We start from the raw sequence: 18,615 nt of genomic DNA on the forward strand, positions 1-18,615 counted from the left end.
GCTCTCCTTTTGAGTTTGGCGTGGCTCCTGTGGGTTTCTGAGCACTTGGGTCTACTCAGCCCTTTCATTCATTAAACACATCTTCCTAAGGCCAAGCCCCACCCAGACAGCGGGGCTGCTCAGTGGCTCAGACAAGGCTGGTGCCTGGAGGAGCTCACAGTCTCCTCCCAGAGACAGACTCCTAACCAGGTGCAACAATCCATACTGTAATAAACAGCGAAGAGGGCAGGTGGGAACTCTCTACCTGGAGGAGTCAGTGAATACCTCCAGGGCTTCCCAGGAGCTGAAATGCCTGAGCTGGATTGTAATGGAGAAATAGGCACAGGCTGGGCAGAGACAGGGAGGACCAGGCCTGGGAAGAGTGAGCAGTCTGTGAATTCAGGAAGGCCTCAGAGAGTGTGCAGGGTTTCAGGGCCTGATGGATGGTGATGCGTATGTGGGAGGAGTCCCAGTTGACTGGGACTAGGGTGTAAAGGACTCCATTGGAGATTGGGGATGGAGGTGTTCATGTCTGGGCTTTGAGTTGAGCACTTAGACGCTATGACTGTATTATCAAAATGAGGAAAGTCATCTTGAGCATGGCCGCTCACGCTTGTAATCTCAGAGCCCCGGGAGGCTGAGGCAAGAGGCTGAGGGTCCCAATTTGGAGGCCAGACCGGGCAGGTGAGCAAAATCCTGTCTCAAACAAATAAAAAGGGTTGGAGATGTAGCTCAGTGGAAAAATGTTCCTGGGTGGAGGGTGGGGGAGAGCAAGGAGAAAGAAAGAGGAAAGTGAGTTTTGGAGCAGAACTCCAAAATTCTCATCATGCTTGCTCTGTACCTTAAAATTGTTTGGAGGCTGGGGATGTAGCTCAGTGGTAGAGTGCTTGCCTGACATTACATAAGGCTCTGGGTTTGATCCCCAGAAACACACATATGCAGAAGTTTGAAAAATAAGACAGAATCTGTGTATTTACCATTCCAGTCAAGAAACAAAGTCTCAGAATGGGAGAAGCCCCCTCCTACCACCTTATCACATCTCCCTCTACCCCTCGAGGTAAATACTTCGCTGAATGGTATATTTATCATGCTTCTGAATGTCTTTGTGCATTTGCTACATCTGTGCAATTCTATGTTACTTAGAGTATTTTGTTTTGCATGTTTTTAAAAATCGGTGTAAATGATATCATATAATTTGATTGTCTGCAACTTGCCCCCCGCCCCTTCACTGGTGATTTGTAAGGAATCTCTAGTTACTCATTTCTTGGCAGTATAGCATTTCTCTGAACACTTCACAATTTGCTTATGCATTCTTCTGATAATAGACACTGAGGCTGTTTCAGAGTCTTCTTTAATCTAAATATTGTTTCAATGAGCAAGAGGCTCTCCAGGTATGTTCCATAGGAAAGCCTGGGTCACCAGGGTACATGCACCCTCAATATTTTCAAAGCTGCCACATCATTCTTGAGTGGCTGTACCCACCCCTGCTCCAGCCAGCAGGGTACCAGAATTCTCCATGCTCCATGTCCCTTCTGCCCCACTTTGTTTTTGTGCCAGTCTGACAGGTGCGAAGTGACACTTTACAGAGGTTTTATTTTGCATTTCCCGGGATTACAAATGAGGCTGATGATCTTTGCATATGTTTATTGGCCGTTCATCGTTCCTTTCCTGCAAATTGCCTGTTCATATATTTCCCCAATTTTCTAACATTTCTTTTGAAAATTGATTTGTGAAAGGCCTTTGTATATTTTGGATCTTGTGTCGCACACATTTCCCTTGATAAAAAGGAGTTTCAGGGGCTGGGGTTGTGGCTCAGTGTAGAGTGCTCACTTGGCATGTGTGAGGCACTGGGTTTAAAAAAAAAAGGAGTTTCATATTTTAATTAAATGTATCCATCCTTTTCTTGATGATTTGTGCTTTTCATATCTTTTTCAAGAAATCCTTTCCTCTTATGTTGTGTTCATGTGTGTTTAAGTCTTCAGTACATCTGGAATTGATATTTTATGTGTGGTGTGAGGTAGGGATCCCAAGTCACCTTTTTTTTTTTTTTTTTTTAGAACTGGGGATTGAACCCAGGGGCACTTAATCACTGAGCCACATCCCCAGCTATTTTCTGCATTCTATTTTAAGACAGAGTCTGAGTTGCTTAGGGCCTCACTCAGTTGCTGGGAATGACTTTGAACCTGCAATCCTCCTGCCTCAGCCTCTGAGCCACTGGGATTACAGGTGTGCACCACCATGCCCAGCGCCCATGACCTTTCCCCCCCCTAACATTGATGTACAACTGCTCCAGCACCATTTTTAGAGAATGAACCTTTTCCCCACAGATCTGCCCGTGTCACCTCTGCCAAATATTGCTTCCATATATGTGTGGGTCTATTTTTGCAGTCTTTATTCTAGTTCACTGGACTATTTATCCTTAGTCCAATACCACTTGGTCTTGTACCTTTCTAGGCTTATACTTTGAATTAAAAGAGCAAGTGCCTTCTTGAGAGCAGATCCATGTCTTATTCTTTGCATTTTCACTCATTACATGAACATCCATGTAATGGATGTAATACTTTTGCTTACAAAAGGGTATTCCATAGACTGTCTTGAGACCCCAAACTCCTTTTTGCAGAAGAGGAAACTTATGCACAGAGGTGAGGTGGCTTGCCAAAGTCACACAACTAGAAAGTGTTGGATTTGGAGTTCTGTAAGATTTCAAAATCTTCTGCAAGCTTTCAAAGCCACCCCCATCTATTCACCCCATATTGTCCACCCTGTCCATGAATTCCTTATTGTCCAGGGTCTACAGATCCTGTATCTGATGTTCACTCCTCTTCCCCTTCATTCATCAAGTAACTTCTGAGTGATGATGGTGAGCAGATGCTGGAGCCCAGACCCCATTTTCAGGGGCACTTCCTAGTGCCCGAGATCAGCCAGAAGGGTGGGACTGCAGGTGTGCATGTTGTGGGACATCCTAGGAAGCTTGAGGTCTTGAGGTCGGTGTAAGGAGGTCGGGCCAGATTTCAGAGCCAGTTTAGAGCCAACCTGGGCGTGCACTTGGGCCCAGGGCTGCCTTCAGAGAGGACGCCAGCTTCCCTCTGGAATTAGAGGCGTCCTCCCGCCCTCCCGCCTCGAGAGGCAGGAATGCGAAGGATCAGCTTTCAGCAGAGCTGCGGCTGCTTTCCGGGGAGCTCCCTATGCAGGCCCTTCCCGAGCGGCCGAATTAACTGGTTCTGTCTGTCGGACTGGGAGAGCAGCTCTCGCTAAAAATAGCGCCCTGCCTGGGCCGCCGCAGTGGGAGTCGGAGCCCGGGCAGACCAAGGAATTGAGGGAGCCCTGCTCAGCGCCCATCCGGGCCTGGCCGGGGACTGACCCCGAAGCCGAGACCGCGGGCACAGCGCTGGCCCCACAGGTGCCGCGGAGGGTGGAAGGCCCGCGGGACCGGGAGCGGCAGAGCCCGTCCGGGATGGGAGCCGGCGGCACGGCCTCCCGCGCCCTGGCCTGGGCCTCCCTGCCGCTGCTGGGGCCTCCGTCCAGCGCGCTCTGCGAGGACACGCTCTGCTGCAGAGGTAAGGCCTGGCGCACTCGCAGGGAGCCTCGTCTGCCTCGCCGACCCCGGGGCCACCGCCAGGGCCCAGGTGGGGCGGACCCAGACGTCGGTATAGGGCTCGGGGGGAGGAGCCAAGAGAACTCTGCAAACTCACCTTTAGTTTGAAAAGGTGGCGGTCCCGCCATCAGGTCCGAAAAGGGTTCGCCTCCTTCTGGCCTCAGTGTTCCTGTCTGGAAAGTGGGACAATAAAATCGTTAAGGTTTAATATATTTCTCGGTCTCCAAGAGAAGTTGGGGGACCCGCCACTGCCGATCGCAAGAATGCGCGAGACGTTTGCCGGAGCCAGCTGGGGTCCTCGGGAGTTTGCCTTGGTGCAAGTGTCGAGGTGCCTTCCGGGTGACATCTCTGCGTGCTGTCCTTTTCCAAAGCTCTTGTCCTCTCTTAGGTCCTTAGGGCCAGAAGCTGCAGATGGAAGCAGAAAGCACTGGAAAGTTTAAGGGGTCAGCAGACATACGAAAATCCTTGCGGGAGGGCAGTGTGGGTTGGCAGAGGGGTGGTTTTTTAAGCAAAGCGGAGACCCGCTGCTCGGTGCCCTACCCCTATAGCCCTGGAGCTAAAGCCAGGGGAAGGATCCCGGCTGGCTAGCTGGGCCAGGCCCGGGGAGCGGAGGGGGCGTGTAGCTCCGCCTGGATCCCGGGCCCTCGCCGGGGCCCGGGCTCGGGCTGGGCGCAGAGGGGTCGGCCCTGCCCAGTCCGGCCGGGGCGGGGCGGCGGAGATGGGGTCGATCGACCAAACAGGTGCGCCCCCGCCCCTTCCCTCCACGCCCCTGCTCGGCCCCCGGCCGGGCGGGCGGAGCTGCAGGCGGCTGGGCCTGGGATTGGCAGGGCCGGGCTGGCCCGGTGGCCGAGGAGTCCGGGAGCCGGAGAGCCGCGGCGCCGGGGGAGGTGCGGAGCCGACGGGAGCGCGCTCCTGTCGGACCTGCTTCGCTCGACCCAGCTGGCGCCACGGAAACTTTCCTGCCGCCGCCCTGGGACCCCGGGACCCCGCGTGCCAGTGACTCGGCGGCTTCGCCAGCCTGGCCCTGGGTGGCTCCAGCTCCGGCGCCTTCGGGATGGCAGCGCCCGGCGGCCAGGCCGGCGCGTAGAGGTAAAAGCTGGCGACCGCGGGTCAGGCGGAGGGGGCTCTGCAGGCTGGAGGGATCCGAGCAGGGTCTAGGGCTGCAGAGGAGCTGGGGGCTCGGATGCAAAGTATTGGGGTGCAGGACTGAGGAGTGGGCCGCGGCTTTGCTTTATTTACCCCTCTTTCACCTACAGCCTCCTCTCCCGCGGGGACTTCTGTACCAAATGTTGACCCTTTAAACTTTGCTGAGCGTTACCCTCTATCTTTGACCTCGGGGCTCAGGGCTGCCGCTGGGTCCTCCGGAGCGGAGGGTGTCACGAGGAAGGCACCCCAACTGGGGCCCGCACCAGCAGAAGTTGAGGTGGCCAGGAGTCTCCCCAAACTTCAAACCCTTTCACCTCACCCCACCGAGGCAACCCTCGCTGCCCAGAGCCAGGCCCCGAGGCCCCCAAATTTGGGGTATTTTTGTTGTTCTACCTAGGCAGTTCTCAGTTAGGAGAGGGCAGGTGGCCGAAGTGAGGTCTCTTTTCTGTTTCCTGTCTGCTTTGAACCCCACCCTCCATGAAAATGCCTTGAGCAAAGCAGAGCGAAAACCCGGACCAAGACCTTCTAGCTTCCGGCTCCCAGCCTGGGGGCAAGGGTATCAGGGTTTTCTGGTTGCTGGATGGTTCACACTTGAACTATCTGGTGTGTGCCTGGCTCTACACCTGCCCTTTCTGCCCTGCGGGGGAAGATGGGATTCTATCTTGATTTTAATTATGGGTGGGTAAGTAGATAGCTCATCACTAATGAAGATCATAATCAAACATCATCCCCCCTGAAACATTAACTCCTTTCTTGTTTTCTTTATCTGAGACTATAAATCTGAGAGTGTAAAACCAAACACCCAGTTTTGGGGGAGAACCTGGATTGAAACCTCAGACCCTTCTGCTTGCTAGCTGGGAGCCCTTGGGTGGGATTCTTAACCTCTCTGAGCTCTAAAGTCCCATCTCAGTGGGATGTAGCGAGACATTTGTGAGGTAAAAGTGGAAGGCACCTGGTTCATACAGAAGGCTTGAGCAGCCAGTCTACACCCTGGACCTTGAGCCACCTTATTGCTTGAGGGATTAAGCACCCCCTGCCTCAGTTTCCCCTCTCTTCAGAATGAGTAGAGCCCAGACTCTCTTAAGCAGCCCCTCTGAGGAAAGTGCAGGGATGCACACGCACGCCCTTGGGGACATACGTTATTGAAGAATGCCCCACCCATTTTCTTCCCTGCCATTAGCCATGCCAAGAGTGTCAGGCCTTGCCCCGGCTCCCTTTGGGTCCTTGGGGGTAACTATTAGAAATATCAGGGCCTGTCACCCCACCCCCCAACCCCAGGACCTTGGCTTCTGCAAAGGAACCAATTACCAGAATGATGGGGAGAGGGACTGACCTGCAGAACCTGGCCCCAAGTCACCTTCAAGATCATCTAGGCCACCCCCTCCTCGTTTTTTTTTTTTTTTCCTGGTGCCACACCCCTGCCTGGCGAACATCTAGTCTTTTCCTCTAGGATCCTCTAGTGACAGTGAGCTCACGAGGCAGCTGGTTTCATGATTGGGCATCTCTAGTCTATCAAAACATTCTTCCTGTTTAGAGCAGAAATCTGTGTCCCTGTTACTTCTACCCCCTGATTCTAGCACAACCCTTCGGGCATCTCTTACTGGCTCAATTATTCACTGAGGTCCCCTGGTGCCTGGCATTCTGTTCCTATCCTCAGGCATTCGGCACACTGGAACTGAGTTTGGCAATGATCACAGCACCATTTATTGAGTGTTTATTATATGCCAGGGCCTGTGCTGGAGGCTTTACACACATTTCCTTGCATCCTTAAGACAACCTCATGAGACCGATCATTTTTCATCCTCATTTTGCCTATAAAGAAACAGGTTTAGAGAGACTAAGGGACTTAGCCAAGGTCATACAGCCAGTAAGGTCTGTGCTGTACCCCAAACCCAGCCTCTGGATTAGCACCCATGCGTCTCGTGATATTTCCTCCCACTCTTTCATGCATGTCCATGTGTGTGCACGTGAGCACATGCACGTGTATGTGTGTGTGTGTGTGTGTGTGTGCACAGTTCATGCGCATGCTCCTGTGCCTGTGGTGTGTACGAAGGGGGGCACCTATTAAAATGCAAATTCCTCATCTTTACTCCAGACTTAGACACCTGCCTTGAAAAAAATTCTCCAAGCCATTCTCTTGCACAGCACCGTTTGAGAACCATAACAGTAAGGAATTCTTAGGAAGAGAATATGGCATGCAGGTCCCAAGAAGTCTCAACTCCAGTCTTGGCATCATTCTTTTAAGCTGGTTGCTTTTTCTTTCTGGGGCTTCCTCCCCACTTCAGAAGGGGCATGCCCTTACACCCTCAGCAAGGTGATTGCTGTCTGTGGGAGTCCCCGGGTGGACGTCTGGGGCTCTGGGGTAGGCCATGGGGACAAAGGAGCCTGGTGAAATTTTACTAGTGGATGCGCAGGGGGATGGGCCTGTTATCCCACCCCCACCCCCACCCCAGGACCTTGGCTTCTGCTTTGTGGTAGGTCTGGCACACCTTGGGTTTGTGCACCTTGTGCTTGGGTTTCTCAGTCAGGTTAGGGGGTACCTTGGAGAGGAGGGCAGGACTCCCTTCCCCTACATACCTTCCTCCTCCATCCTCCCATAGTGGTCTCTGACCTTCCCATACCATGAGGCGCTGGGCTGAATCTGGGGGTGGGGAGGGGAATGGGCTGGTTCTGCTATGCGCACGTCTGCAGTTTGAATCTGGTAGAAAGAAATTCCTCTCTCTCTGGAGGGCTGCTCTGCTGGCTGTGGGTAGCTCTGGGGAAATGTGTCATCTGAGGACCTCTGGGCTGGGCTGGGCTGGACTGGGCTGGCTGGGAGGGCTGTGGGTGAAGGGCTCCCCTACACAGACCTCAGCAGTGTCGCCTTCCGGCTCCCAGCTCTGCTCTGCAGAGAGGGCTTGTTCTGCTTTATCCTCTTTGATCCTGCGGAAGGCACAGAAGTATTAAACACCCATTTTATGGAAAAGGTCGCTGGAGTCCAGAAAGCTGCAGTGACATGTCCAAAGCCCTACTGTGTGTGGGAGGGGCTGGGGAGGTGGCAGAGTGGGGACTGGAACAGAGTGGGGACTGGTCCCTGACAATGTGCGCTGGCCTTTTTTGTGCTGTTTTCTGCTCCCCCTCTCGAGGCTTTGGTGCCAGAGCCCCTGTCTGGAAGCAGGAAGCCCTGGGCCTTGATCGGCCGTGTGACCCCCGTGTGATCCCCGGCAGGGCTGGTGTTCTCTTCACATCCCTGGCTGTGAAGGGGGTGGAGTTGAGGTCATTCAGCTTGGTCCCTAAGGTTCTTGCAACCTTGACCTTCATGGGCTGTACTTTGGCCTGCAGATCTGGGGAGAGGGAGTCTGATGGGCTCAGGGCAAGAGGGACAGGTCTGGCCAGCCAGCAGGGTGCCGCACTGGGAGTGATGAACTCAGCCAGAAAGACTCTTATGGACCTGGGGTGCAAAGGGCCCGGAGCACTGGGCAGAGGGAACGGCAGCCAGAGAAGCCCAGGGTGGGGTGAGGTTGCTCACCTCCCAAGGGAACAGTCTCTTGGGCTCTGAACACGCGGAGAGTGATGGTGGGTCCTGGACGGAAACCAAGTGGGGAGATCAGGGTTCTGGGAACAACCCAACTGGAGTGACCCAGCTGCCTTCTCCCTGTGCGGGGGTCGGGGGACCCTGGCAGCCTGGCCTCCTGAGGCAGGCCCTTGATAGCTGGACCTTGTTAGCCACCTGAGTCTTCTTCCTCTCCAGGAATGGCTCCCTGTCACCCACCCACCGCAGGAGACCCGTGTGCCCTGGCCAGCAAGGCCTCGTGTCTGGCTCCGGCTTTCCTCCCCGTCGGTCTCCCTCAGATTTCAGACTTCATGCTTCCTGGTCTCTGCCTGTGACTCCCAGAAGGCCCCTCTCCCTCTGCCACTGCTCCATACCCAAATCATTACTTCCCTCTGGGTCTAGCACAAACGTCACCTCCATTGGGTTTCTGCTCCCCGCTCAGGGTGGGCTCCCTCCGCTTAGCACTGGCTCCAGTGCTGATGGACTGACCTGCTTCACACTTCCCTGTGGGCTTGTCTGTCTCCCACGAGGGGCTCTGAACCTCTGGAGGCCGCAGACCTGGCCTTGTGTCATCTCAGTGCCCACATAATGGGTGTGGCCTGGCAAGGGCCTTCCTTGGTCTAGTAAATGCTCATGCAGCTTTGTGGCCTTGGACTGGCTTTGAACTAGGCTGCTTTTGACTCAGGGCATTTTTCCCTGCACCCAGCTCCCCGCATGATCAGGTGGGGAGTCTCTCAGTTCATGCCTCAGACTGGGCTGGCTCCAGCTGAGGGATAGAGAGGGTTTCTTTGGGTTTTTGCGGAAAGACATCCCTGTATTCTTTGGTTCATTTTTTTTTTTTTTTTTGCATATTAGGCTCTTTTTTAAAAATAACTTTATTTTGTTTATTTATTTTTATGTGGTGCTGAGGATCGAACCCAGGGCCCAGCATGTGCTAGGCAAGAGCTCTACTGCTGAGCCACAACCTCAGCCCCAATCTTTGGTTCGTTCTTGATCTGCTCTCTGTGTGTCGTGGGTTCTGAGGATGGAAGTCCTGCCTCATGCATGCTAGGCAAGAGCTCTGCCACCAGCCACATCCCTAGCCCTGATTTGCTTTCAAAGCCTATTCTGACTTTGTGGCCTCAAAGATGGGCAGGCCTGGAAGCAGGTATGGCAAAGCCACCTGTCAGTCCCCTCCTGCAGGCTGAACTTCAGGTATCACATAGGAACAGTCAAAACTCACCTGGTTCTTTAGGAAAGGCCTGTGGGGTCATGGATGTGACACCAGGGGCACAGAGGGGTCATTATGACTGTTCTACCCTGTGTTCAGAGAGGGTTGACAGCCACATGGGCCCAAGTGGAAGGAACAAAAAGGAAGACAGATATTCATTTCCTCCCTCCCTCGGTCCAGTGCTCCCCACAATCCAGGGGACTGACTGTATGGAGGACTTACCAGTCAGGGAGCATTGTTCCTCCGAGAGTTCCATGTTGGGGTCATTTCCTGGGCTGTGTCATTAGACGAGGGTAAACCCAGGCAGCGGCCTGTCAGGGAGGTGGGACAGGGGAATGGGCCATGTCTATGAATTTGACCGACACTCACACAGGTGGGCCAGGTGGCCAGGCAGGAGAGCTCTGCCCAATGGAGGAGGTCCCCGTCCCCTCATAGGTCATGGTGGCTGGTATCTGTTCAAAAGCATCTGGAGCATTTTTGAGGGGTGCTGGGGATTCTAAAGAGAGAGGAGACAGGTGGCTGATTTTGTGTTCGGACCCCACAAATCTCTTGCCCAGATGGAGGCTGGCAGGGCCAGCCTGAATATTTCCCGCCTTGTCCTGTCACCTTCTCAGCCCACCTGTCCTGCCTCGTCCCCCACCTAGACTGAGCATCCACCGTGGTGTCCCATGGCTGTCCCCTCTAGGTGATCCCAGAGCAGGACCCACCTTGTCAGAGACGGGCTGGGGGGCGAAATGGGGTCAATGAATACAGAAACAAGAGAGTGGCCCTCCTCTGCCTCTCCAGGCCCATCTGGCTGTCACTCATTGGAGAATATGTGACGATGGAGGCCACCAGGAGTCGGCTGTTTGCCGGGGCCCGTGAAGATCTGGCCAGACATAATGGAAGCTGGCGGTGGCCGGAGCACAGACCGCGGGGCCTTTCCTGGCAGAGGGAAGCCATCAAAGAGGGCGCTGCTTCCGGGAGGAGAGAATTCCCAAAAGGCTCAGTCAGCCCCCTGATAGGGATCTGCAGGGCGTGTGAGGGATTTGTTTTTCGGCCAGGATGTGGGGAGTTAAAAATAGACACCATAATCCCTGGGGATCGTGTCACACTTGAGGCTGTGCAGAGCCCTCTGGCTCCATTATCTGACTTGAGTGGCTGGGCCGCCATCGACGACGTAGGCAGGGCCTGCTTCAGAGAGCGCCGGGAGGCCTGAGCCCGGTTTCTGGCTGCGGACGGTGCCCACAGTTCAGCAGCATGACCTCCTGAGTCTGCGCCCCGGGACCCTCTATCTGTGCTCACGTCCAGTCTGCAGGAGGGGAGGGCTGCTGGGACAACAGGGCAGGCTTTTCTGTATGCCCTTTTTTGGGGGGAGGCTAGTTCGGAATCCTCTCCTTTGAACATCTGAGTGCCCCTTGCCCTCCAGCCCTGGGCCTTTATGAGCCGTGCTCCTTCACCAGCGAGGTCAAGGTCCTGGCCGGTCAGGACAGGAGCTGGACCAGACCTGAGCTGGACAGACCATTAGAGACCCTCTGGTGCAGTCCTTCTGTTTCAGGACCGGCGGCTGGTCAGAGGCCCGGGTCTGCCTGACCCTTCAGGAGCGCTCATGGTGGAGCTGGCTGTCCACCCACAGCTTCGGGGCCATTGCTGTCCTCGGCTACATCCGTGCTCAGAGACACTCAGGGCCAGGCAGTCCCACTGGGTGAGGATCCCATTTTCTCAGGCTGGGCTCTTGCTGGAGCTGGGAGCCAGCGGTGCCAGGCCTTTTGGGTTCCCAGAGAGGGCTCCCGGCGTCGACCTTGGCTTAGTCACGGGGATGAGATCACTCCTCACTTCTGGATCGGGGAGGATGCCAAGGTTGGGGAACTTTCACTCTGAGCCACTTGTTGACTTGTGTGTGTGTGTGTGTGTGTGTGTGTGTGTGTGTGTGTGTGTGTATAAGAAAAACAGACCTGTCGGTTGGGACTTTGTACTTGGCCCATGAACTGTCGGCCTGGGGAAGCTACTAGAGCATAAGTACTTGAGCTGTGCCATCTGACAGCTTCCCAGGACAGTGGCTGTAAGTCAGGGAAGAGCTTGGACCAGAGCCCAAACCTGATGTCAGCTCTCACTGTGTCTCACCCTGGCTGTGTGAGCCTGACCAAGGTGCATGACCTCTCTGGGCTATAATAAAAATACCTAGCAGCTCATGCTTCCCATGGGCCAGGCATCAGGTTTAAGGCTCTCTAAGAACTAGCCCACTTCATTCTTCTTTTTAGTACCAGGGATTGAACTCAGGGCCACTCGACTACTGGGCCACATCCCAGCCCTTTCTTGGATTTTATTTAGAGACGGGGTCTCCCTGAGTTTCTTAGTGCCTTGCTTTTTGCTGAGGCTGGCTTTGAACTTGTCATCTTTCTGCCTCAGCCTCCTGAGCCGCTGGGATTACAGGGACGTGCCACTGCACCCGGCTCCGCTTCATTTTTACAACAGACTGTGAGGTTCTGTTATCATTCCCATTCTGCAGACGAGGACACTGAGGTCCAGAGAGGAGGATGGACTCCCTAAGGTCACCCAGCTGGGAAGGGGTAGAGTCAGGGTTTGAAATGCAGGTCTTCCCGACTCCACAGCCTGCTGCATCAAGCACTGCTGCTCTGCCCTCCAGCCGCTTGAATGCCTCCTGAGGAATCATGAAAATATCATTACCGAGAGGCAGGCCAGGTGTGATGAAGCGGGTGAGGGTAGCAAGGGGGTGAACGAGAGGTCCTTGGCTACATTGGCTTCATCTCCAACTCCCACTTTAGCACCATAATTGAGCAGCTAGGGAGAGGGAACAGAGGGAAGCAGGTATGGCTGTATCCAGGTGCCACAGAAGGAAAGGCACACATCAGAAGACACGGGTTCACCGCCTGAGTCCATTTCTTTCCATCCCTCTACCTTGTTGGCTTTTCTGAGATTGTTGTTCATTTCTTTTCCCATCCTCCCTTGCAGGGACTTTCAAGGCAGGGGGGCTGCTGGGGGCATTTTTCTTTGAGTGGAGTGACCCATAGCAAGGCGTTGATTCAGATTCGGAAGAGGATCTGATGGCTGCTGAGTCCGGGGCTTGGGATGGGAGGTGGCAGAAGAGCCCAGTCATCTGTTTCCACTGCAGGGAGCCTGGAAGGGTGGAGAGGCTGAAGGTGGGTGTGTGGCCTGGGTCCTTCAGACAGACCTGGGTCCGCGATACCAGCCATTTGACCTCAGGCAGAGCTACCTCGTTCTCCTTCCTAACTTATTACTGGGGACCATGACACCTATTTCCTGGGGTGGGCGGTCAGGTAACTTAGACCCAGGAGAGCGCAATGCTGGGCCCACAGACAAGCGCACGGGGTGTTCCTGTTTTTGCGATGGCTTGTCATTTGCACTATCATTACAAGGGTCTCTAAGAAGACTGCTTGAGCTGGGGTCTTGGGAGGCTCAGGCCCTCGCTGCTTTCCAGAACTCCCTTCCTCTGGCAGAGGCAGTTCCGGGGAGGGAGAGGTCGGAATCATTTACTCACTTTTCTTTTTTCTTTCTTTTTTTTTTTTTAAGAGAGAATGAGAGAGGAGAGAGAGAGAGAGAAACAGAGAGAGAGAATTTTTAATATTTATTTTTTAGTTCTCGGCGGACACAACATCTTTGTTGGTATGTGGTGCTGAGGATCGAACCCGGGCCGCACGCATGCCAGGCGAGCACGCTACCGCTTGAGCCACATCCCCAGCCCTACTTACTTTTCTTGTAAACCTGGACAGGGACTCAGATCAGCCAAATCCAAAGGCTTCTGAGTGTGGGATTTTAAGGGAGCGGCTTCGATGGATAGAGAAAAGGGTTAACGGAGAAGAAGATTCTTGGAGGTGCTGGGAGGGTTCCTTCTCCTGGCGCCCCCCACCCCGCCCCTCGGGCTGTTTCTGTGGTTTAAGGCACCGGGAGAGTTGGCTGAAGCATCCTGCTGGCCCTGAAGTCTGAGGCTGGCTGCTCCCTGCCTCCCTCCCTCCTTCCCCAGGGTCCACGCTAGCTAGAGTCCCGTAGAGGGAGAGCACGCCCTGCCTCGGGAGAGGCCACATGCTTGTGTGGACAGCAGGGACAGGGTGAAGGGTCAGGGGGCTTCCCAGGGGAACAGGCCTGGAGCCAGCCCAGGAGGACACGTAGCTAGGTCAGCCGAGAGCACCCAGGCCCGGCGGGGAAGACCTGCAGGGAGGCGAGGAGATGTTAAACCCTGCCTAAGTTTCCCCATTGGGCCCAGACCTTGCCAGAGCCCCTTCTCTGTTGGACATGCTCCTGGGGAGGGAATAAGAAGGACCAGGAGCAAGGAGATGGGGATTTGGTATCTGAGCTGGGTTTGTCACCTCCCAGCACCCGCCTCCCTCCCCCAGGCAGGTCATTCCCCTGCCTACGCCTCAGTTTCCACCCAAGGGGGAGAATAGTACCACCCACGTCACCGGGTTGTTTTGAGACTTGGGTGAGGTCATGCTTGTGAAGTGCTTATCTCGGAGCTGGCATGGGGTAAGTGCTTGTCATTATCATCCGCCCTGGCCAGGGACACACCTCCACTGCCCCTGCCTCCCCCTCCTGTCCTGCCCCAGTTCCTGTTTGTTGTTGACATCCTCTGCACCTACCAGAAGCACAGGGACTTTAAGCATTTGTGTCCTAGCTGGAATTCCTCTGTGCATTGTCTAGTTAATTACCTAATTGAATTAAGGCACACAGTTTTACTTCCTTTCCAGTGCAAGGGCAGGAAGTGGCCTGGTGCCTTCTTTACTGGGGATCGAGATGAGTATTGAGATGTATTTGATGACAGTGGTGATACCTCCCTCTCCTGAGAGGCCTGTTCCCACTTAGAGCAGCTCCGTGGCCCGTCAATCAAGCCGCAACCATGTGCTTAGAAACATAATTCTTGTTGAGGATGTTGGTGGCTTTGGCCACGTGTTTCTTTCCGTGCCAACTTGCTGTTTTGGCACCTTCTGGCCCACTCATGGATGGATAGTGGAAAAGACTTCCTTTTAAATATTTAGAACAAGTGACCCATGAACAGATCTGAGAAGTGCATTCAATGGAACATAAATAAAGAATCAAGGCACCAGGAGAAGCTCGGGTGACAGGGAGCCAGCCACTCTGCTCTGCACTTGGACGTGGGTGGCGCTGGCTTTTGCCCAGCCCCTTGTCCCTGTGGAGGGGGAGCCGAGTGGGCCTGAGATGGATGTGCTGGGCCTTCAAATCCCTGCCCTGTCACTTAGTAGCTGAGTGAATTGAAGCAGCCACTTAAAGTGGCTCCAAAGCCAGAGACACAGAGAACCTGCCTCTTGGGCGTCATAAAGAATGGCCTAGCACTTGCTGAATACTCCTAGGTCGGCCATTATTTTTACCCAAGGACCTTAAACAAACTGCACCATGTTGTTTACCCTATGGCCCTCCCCATCCTGCCTTCTTCCTTCTCCAAAGATAACACCCAGGGCCTCGGGTGACCGGCTCTCCGCCTTTGCACTCCTGATGGGCAGGTCCTGCTGTGTGGCATGTCCCCTCCCCGTTCCTGCCCACAGATTCCCTCCTCTTTCTTTCAGAACTTATCCCAAGCACCATGCTTTCCGTGACATTTTCCTGAGGCCAGCCCTGTCTTAAGTGCCTCGTGGCCTTTGCATGCCGTGGATCTACAGCCTGGCTGGCCCACGTGTGCTCTGTCGAATGTTCGGCTGTTCAGATGCTCCGAGGAGAGGAGTTGAGAACGGCTCTGTGTTTGCTTGTGCAGTTCCCAAACACAGATGCAGCCGTAAAGGCTCTGGGAGGGCCTGCTGAAAGCAACCTGGGGAGCTTTGTCTGCCCCAGCCCTCTCTAACCTCTGTTGGTAGCACACGTTCTTCTTGGAATGCAATGTGACAGGCTTTGTGGCGCTCTTGGAGATGTGGCATTGTGTAGGCACCTATATAACAGTTGGATGCTCTGGCCCCCTTTACCATGAAGGAAACCAAGACCCAGAGAACCCAGTAACAGGCTCCAGATCAGCCAGTGTCTGTCCCTCTGTCACCACCTGGATCCACTGGCAGGTCCTTCATGGAGGTAGAGGGCCAGGTGGCAAAGTAGGGCAGGGTGTGACAGCCAAGACCCACTCCTGAAGAGCCTTTGGCCTTGTGGAGATGAGATGGACATAGGGAATAGGGTGATTAGCTGCCATTTGTGTGTCTGAGACCCTCGAAGCCCCAACCTCAGTCCTCAATCCTGCCCAAGGAAGGACATAGGAGTCGCATTTCCTCAGGGCTGAATGGCCACAGGGCTGAATGGGCCCTGCCTGACCTCCACCCCAGCGGGTGGATTCCCCCCTGCAGGGACGCGGCCCATGGAGATGGCAGGAGCTGCAGGGAAGGGAGCAGCCTCTGTTTATGGATGCACATTTCCCCTGCCATTCTGGGGGAAAACGCTTTCTTTTAGATTCCTCTTTTATTATCTGAAATTCTCAGAGGAGCAATTACCTGCCGGTGGGAATTATCTACCGTCTTTATTCTGCTGCCTGTCTGCCTGGGTTCTTCCTTGGAGTAATTGATTCGAATAACTCAGAGCTGCTGAATGTTGCCTTAGGAGTGGGTGCTGGGGCAGAGGCAGGGGAATACCCACAAAGGCCTTTGGGAAGGCGTTGGCGGCCAGCGGCTGCTGATAGGTGGTGGGGGCTGAGTCGGTGGTTGTAGATGGTGCATTTTTTTTAGCTTGGAGTTTTTCCCTCTGTTCGGAAGGTGTGTGGGTGTGCTCTGCCTGGAATGGGGACAGGTTTGCCCGAGGGAAATGAGGAGCTGAAGCACGGGTTCTCAGGTCCTGTGGGCTGGGTCACCCTGCCATAGCAGGCCAGTGCTGGGCATGGGTTCTGGCCTGACTCTGGCCTTGGCCTTGACCCTGTCTCTGTGAGAGCCCTGGAGGTGGTGGGATCTCCCTGGAGAACCTTGGAGGAGAAGAGCTGCTGGTAATTGGCCTGACCCTTCTCCTGGGCAGACCCAGTCCTGTCCCCCACCCAGGGCATCCCCTGTCCCCTGGGAGGGGGGGGCAGGCTGGGGCACCCGGCTGCACCGGGGTGGAGAAGGGCATGAAGGGCGGGCCTCGGTGGGGGTGGCCCCGTGTGACTGTGCTCAGTGGATAAAAGCCAGTGTGTCAGGGCAGGGGGATGAATGTTCTCCCGGAACAGTCCCGATTTCAAACCAGACAAATGCGCTGGGTGTGGAAGGAAAATCTTGGACTGGAAGCCTCCCCCATCTCTGTCCTGTTGGGGCCTATGAGGATAGGTTCCATATGGTTCCTCTTCTCCCTTCCTCCTCGCTCCCTCCTCCAGACCCACAGGGCACAGTTCTGGTCTAGCCCCAAGGATGGCCTGTCCCTGGTCACAGTGAGCACAGTCCCCCAGACACTGTGACTCCACCATCACCCTCCACCTGGGTGCCACGTGGCATTTCCCCCTTCTTCTCCGATGAGGAAGTAGAAGTTTGTTCACTTAGGGGGTCAGTGGAGGGCCAGGCCTTGCGCTGGTCTCGGGCCTGAGTGCAGGGCTGGGGTCTTCAGATGTCCAGTGTTAGAAGGGGTGGCACACGTGGGGAGGGCCCCTGATCTCTGGTTCTGTCACGGCTTGCAGCTGGAATTGGTGCTGTGATTGTTACTTGGGTCTGTGTCTAATCACCTGCCAGACCGGGAAGCACCCACAGGACAGGGACTCTGTCACCTCGAGATCAGGGCTCAGTGCCCAGCTCAGTGCTTCTGTGGGGACCAGCCAGGGCTTTTCCAGGTATAAAGGCAACCGCCCCCACCCAGCTGGCCAAAGCTCAAGGGATTTTCTGGGTTCATGTATTTAAAAAACCCAAGGAGGCCCAAGTAAATGATCAGACATGATATCTGTCTCTCTCCTCCTATCCCTGCCCCCTGTCCTCCATTACTGGGCTCTGCTTCTTCCCTGCACTGGGAATGGTGAAAGGAGAGTCCCCAGGGAAACTGGGCACACAGGACCAAACACAGGTATAAACAAACAAGTCACCCATAAGCATACAATGCGCGTATTATGAATGGTTGTTAAACTCAATGGATAGTGTGTGTGTGTAGCACTGGGGATTGAACCCAGGGTGCTGTACCAACTGGCTGCATCCCAGTCCTTGCTAAATTGCTGAGGGTGGCTTTGAAATTGGCGATTCTTCTGCCTCAGCCTCCTGAGCTGCTGGAATTACAGGAGTGCATCACCGCTTTGGACTCAATGGATTTTTGTAGAAACATTTTTCCCCTTAAGAGGGAATTTACCTTGTAGGTCCAATACCCAGGCACTGCGTCTCCTATCAACCAAACTCTGTGCATTGAGAAGGGTTGTACAACTGCACCTTGACTCAGCAGAAAAGACTCCCATGATTGGTTAATGATGTGCCCTAGCCTTGTGTCGGGCTGCAGGGTAGGGTGTGGCAGAGTGGGTGCTGCGTGTCTACCGTGCCTGGCTGCTGTGAGTTTGGGTGTTACAGAAGTTCTTTTAAGGGTTGACCATAGCCAGGCACTGTGGCACATGCCTGTAATCCCAGCTACTTGGGAGGCTAAGGCAGGAGGATCTCAAGTTCAAAGCCAATCTGGGAGACTTGACAGACCCTGTGTCAAATTAAAAAATAAAAAGGGCTGGGGATATAGCTCAGTGGTCGAACACCCCTGGATTCAATCCCCTGTACCATTAAAAAGAAAGAAAGAAAGAAAGAAAGAAAAGTTGAAAACAATTGGGTTGAACCTAAATAATGTTGGCAGCTTCTTCCAAACTTTAAAGGCCAAATGTGCATGCTTGGCAGCCCTTTCTGTCCAGGTGCAATGGCACCCTCTAGAACCAAGAGAATTATAATGCAAAAGCACACGGTGAAGGGTGACTGTTGGAAGGTGTGGCTCCTGGCACTCTGAGGAATCTGAGGAGGACTTCAAGTGCTTTGTGACAAAACTGAACTGTTCTCTGCAGTGACAGAGTCAACACATCTATACGGAGTATCTACCATGCGCCAGGCACTGTTTTAATGAAACTGAGAAATTCTCCCACTGAACTATTTAAGGCCAAGCTTGTGAGAGAAGAGATGTTGGAGGAGGAGGCAGATCTTAGGATTCCTTTTTTTTTTTTTTTTTTTTGTGAGGATTTGGTGAGAATTGAAGATGCCGTTACACTTGAGCAGAGTGTGGTATGATCTTGGTAATGAT

At 54.2% G+C, this 18,615-nt stretch overlaps 1 protein-coding gene and 1 long non-coding RNA gene across 4 annotated transcripts in view; one reads left to right on the forward strand and one right to left on the reverse strand.

The window, feature by feature from the left end:
- The window catches only part of Dab2ip (DAB2 interacting protein), a 249,500-nt gene that overhangs the window by 19,783 nt on the left and 211,102 nt on the right, over positions 1-18,615 (forward strand). Inside the window, exon 1 of one of the 3 annotated variants that reach the window (XM_078048119.1) lies at positions 3,124-3,536. The exons of 1 other annotated variant lie outside the window; for it this stretch is intronic. In XM_078048119.1, the coding sequence (XP_077904245.1) occupies positions 3,434-3,536 (103 nt within the window). In that variant the 5' untranslated portion in view covers positions 3,124-3,433. Of the gene's footprint in view, positions 1-3,123; positions 3,537-4,505; positions 4,664-18,615 lie in introns of those variants that run through there. One more of the 3 variants, XM_078048129.1, reaches the window with a different exon arrangement.
- Positions 1,553-4,499, reverse strand: LOC144377352 (uncharacterized). The gene is made up of 2 exons (XR_013438288.1): positions 3,672-4,499; positions 1,553-3,097 (listed from the first exon to the last, which is right to left on the reverse strand). It is a non-coding gene; the product is annotated as an uncharacterized LOC144377352 (long non-coding RNA).

Source organism: Ictidomys tridecemlineatus, chromosome 4 (assembly GCF_052094955.1).
Source record: "Ictidomys tridecemlineatus isolate mIctTri1 chromosome 4, mIctTri1.hap1, whole genome shotgun sequence".
NCBI classification, from domain to species: domain Eukaryota; kingdom Metazoa; phylum Chordata; class Mammalia; order Rodentia; family Sciuridae; genus Ictidomys; species Ictidomys tridecemlineatus.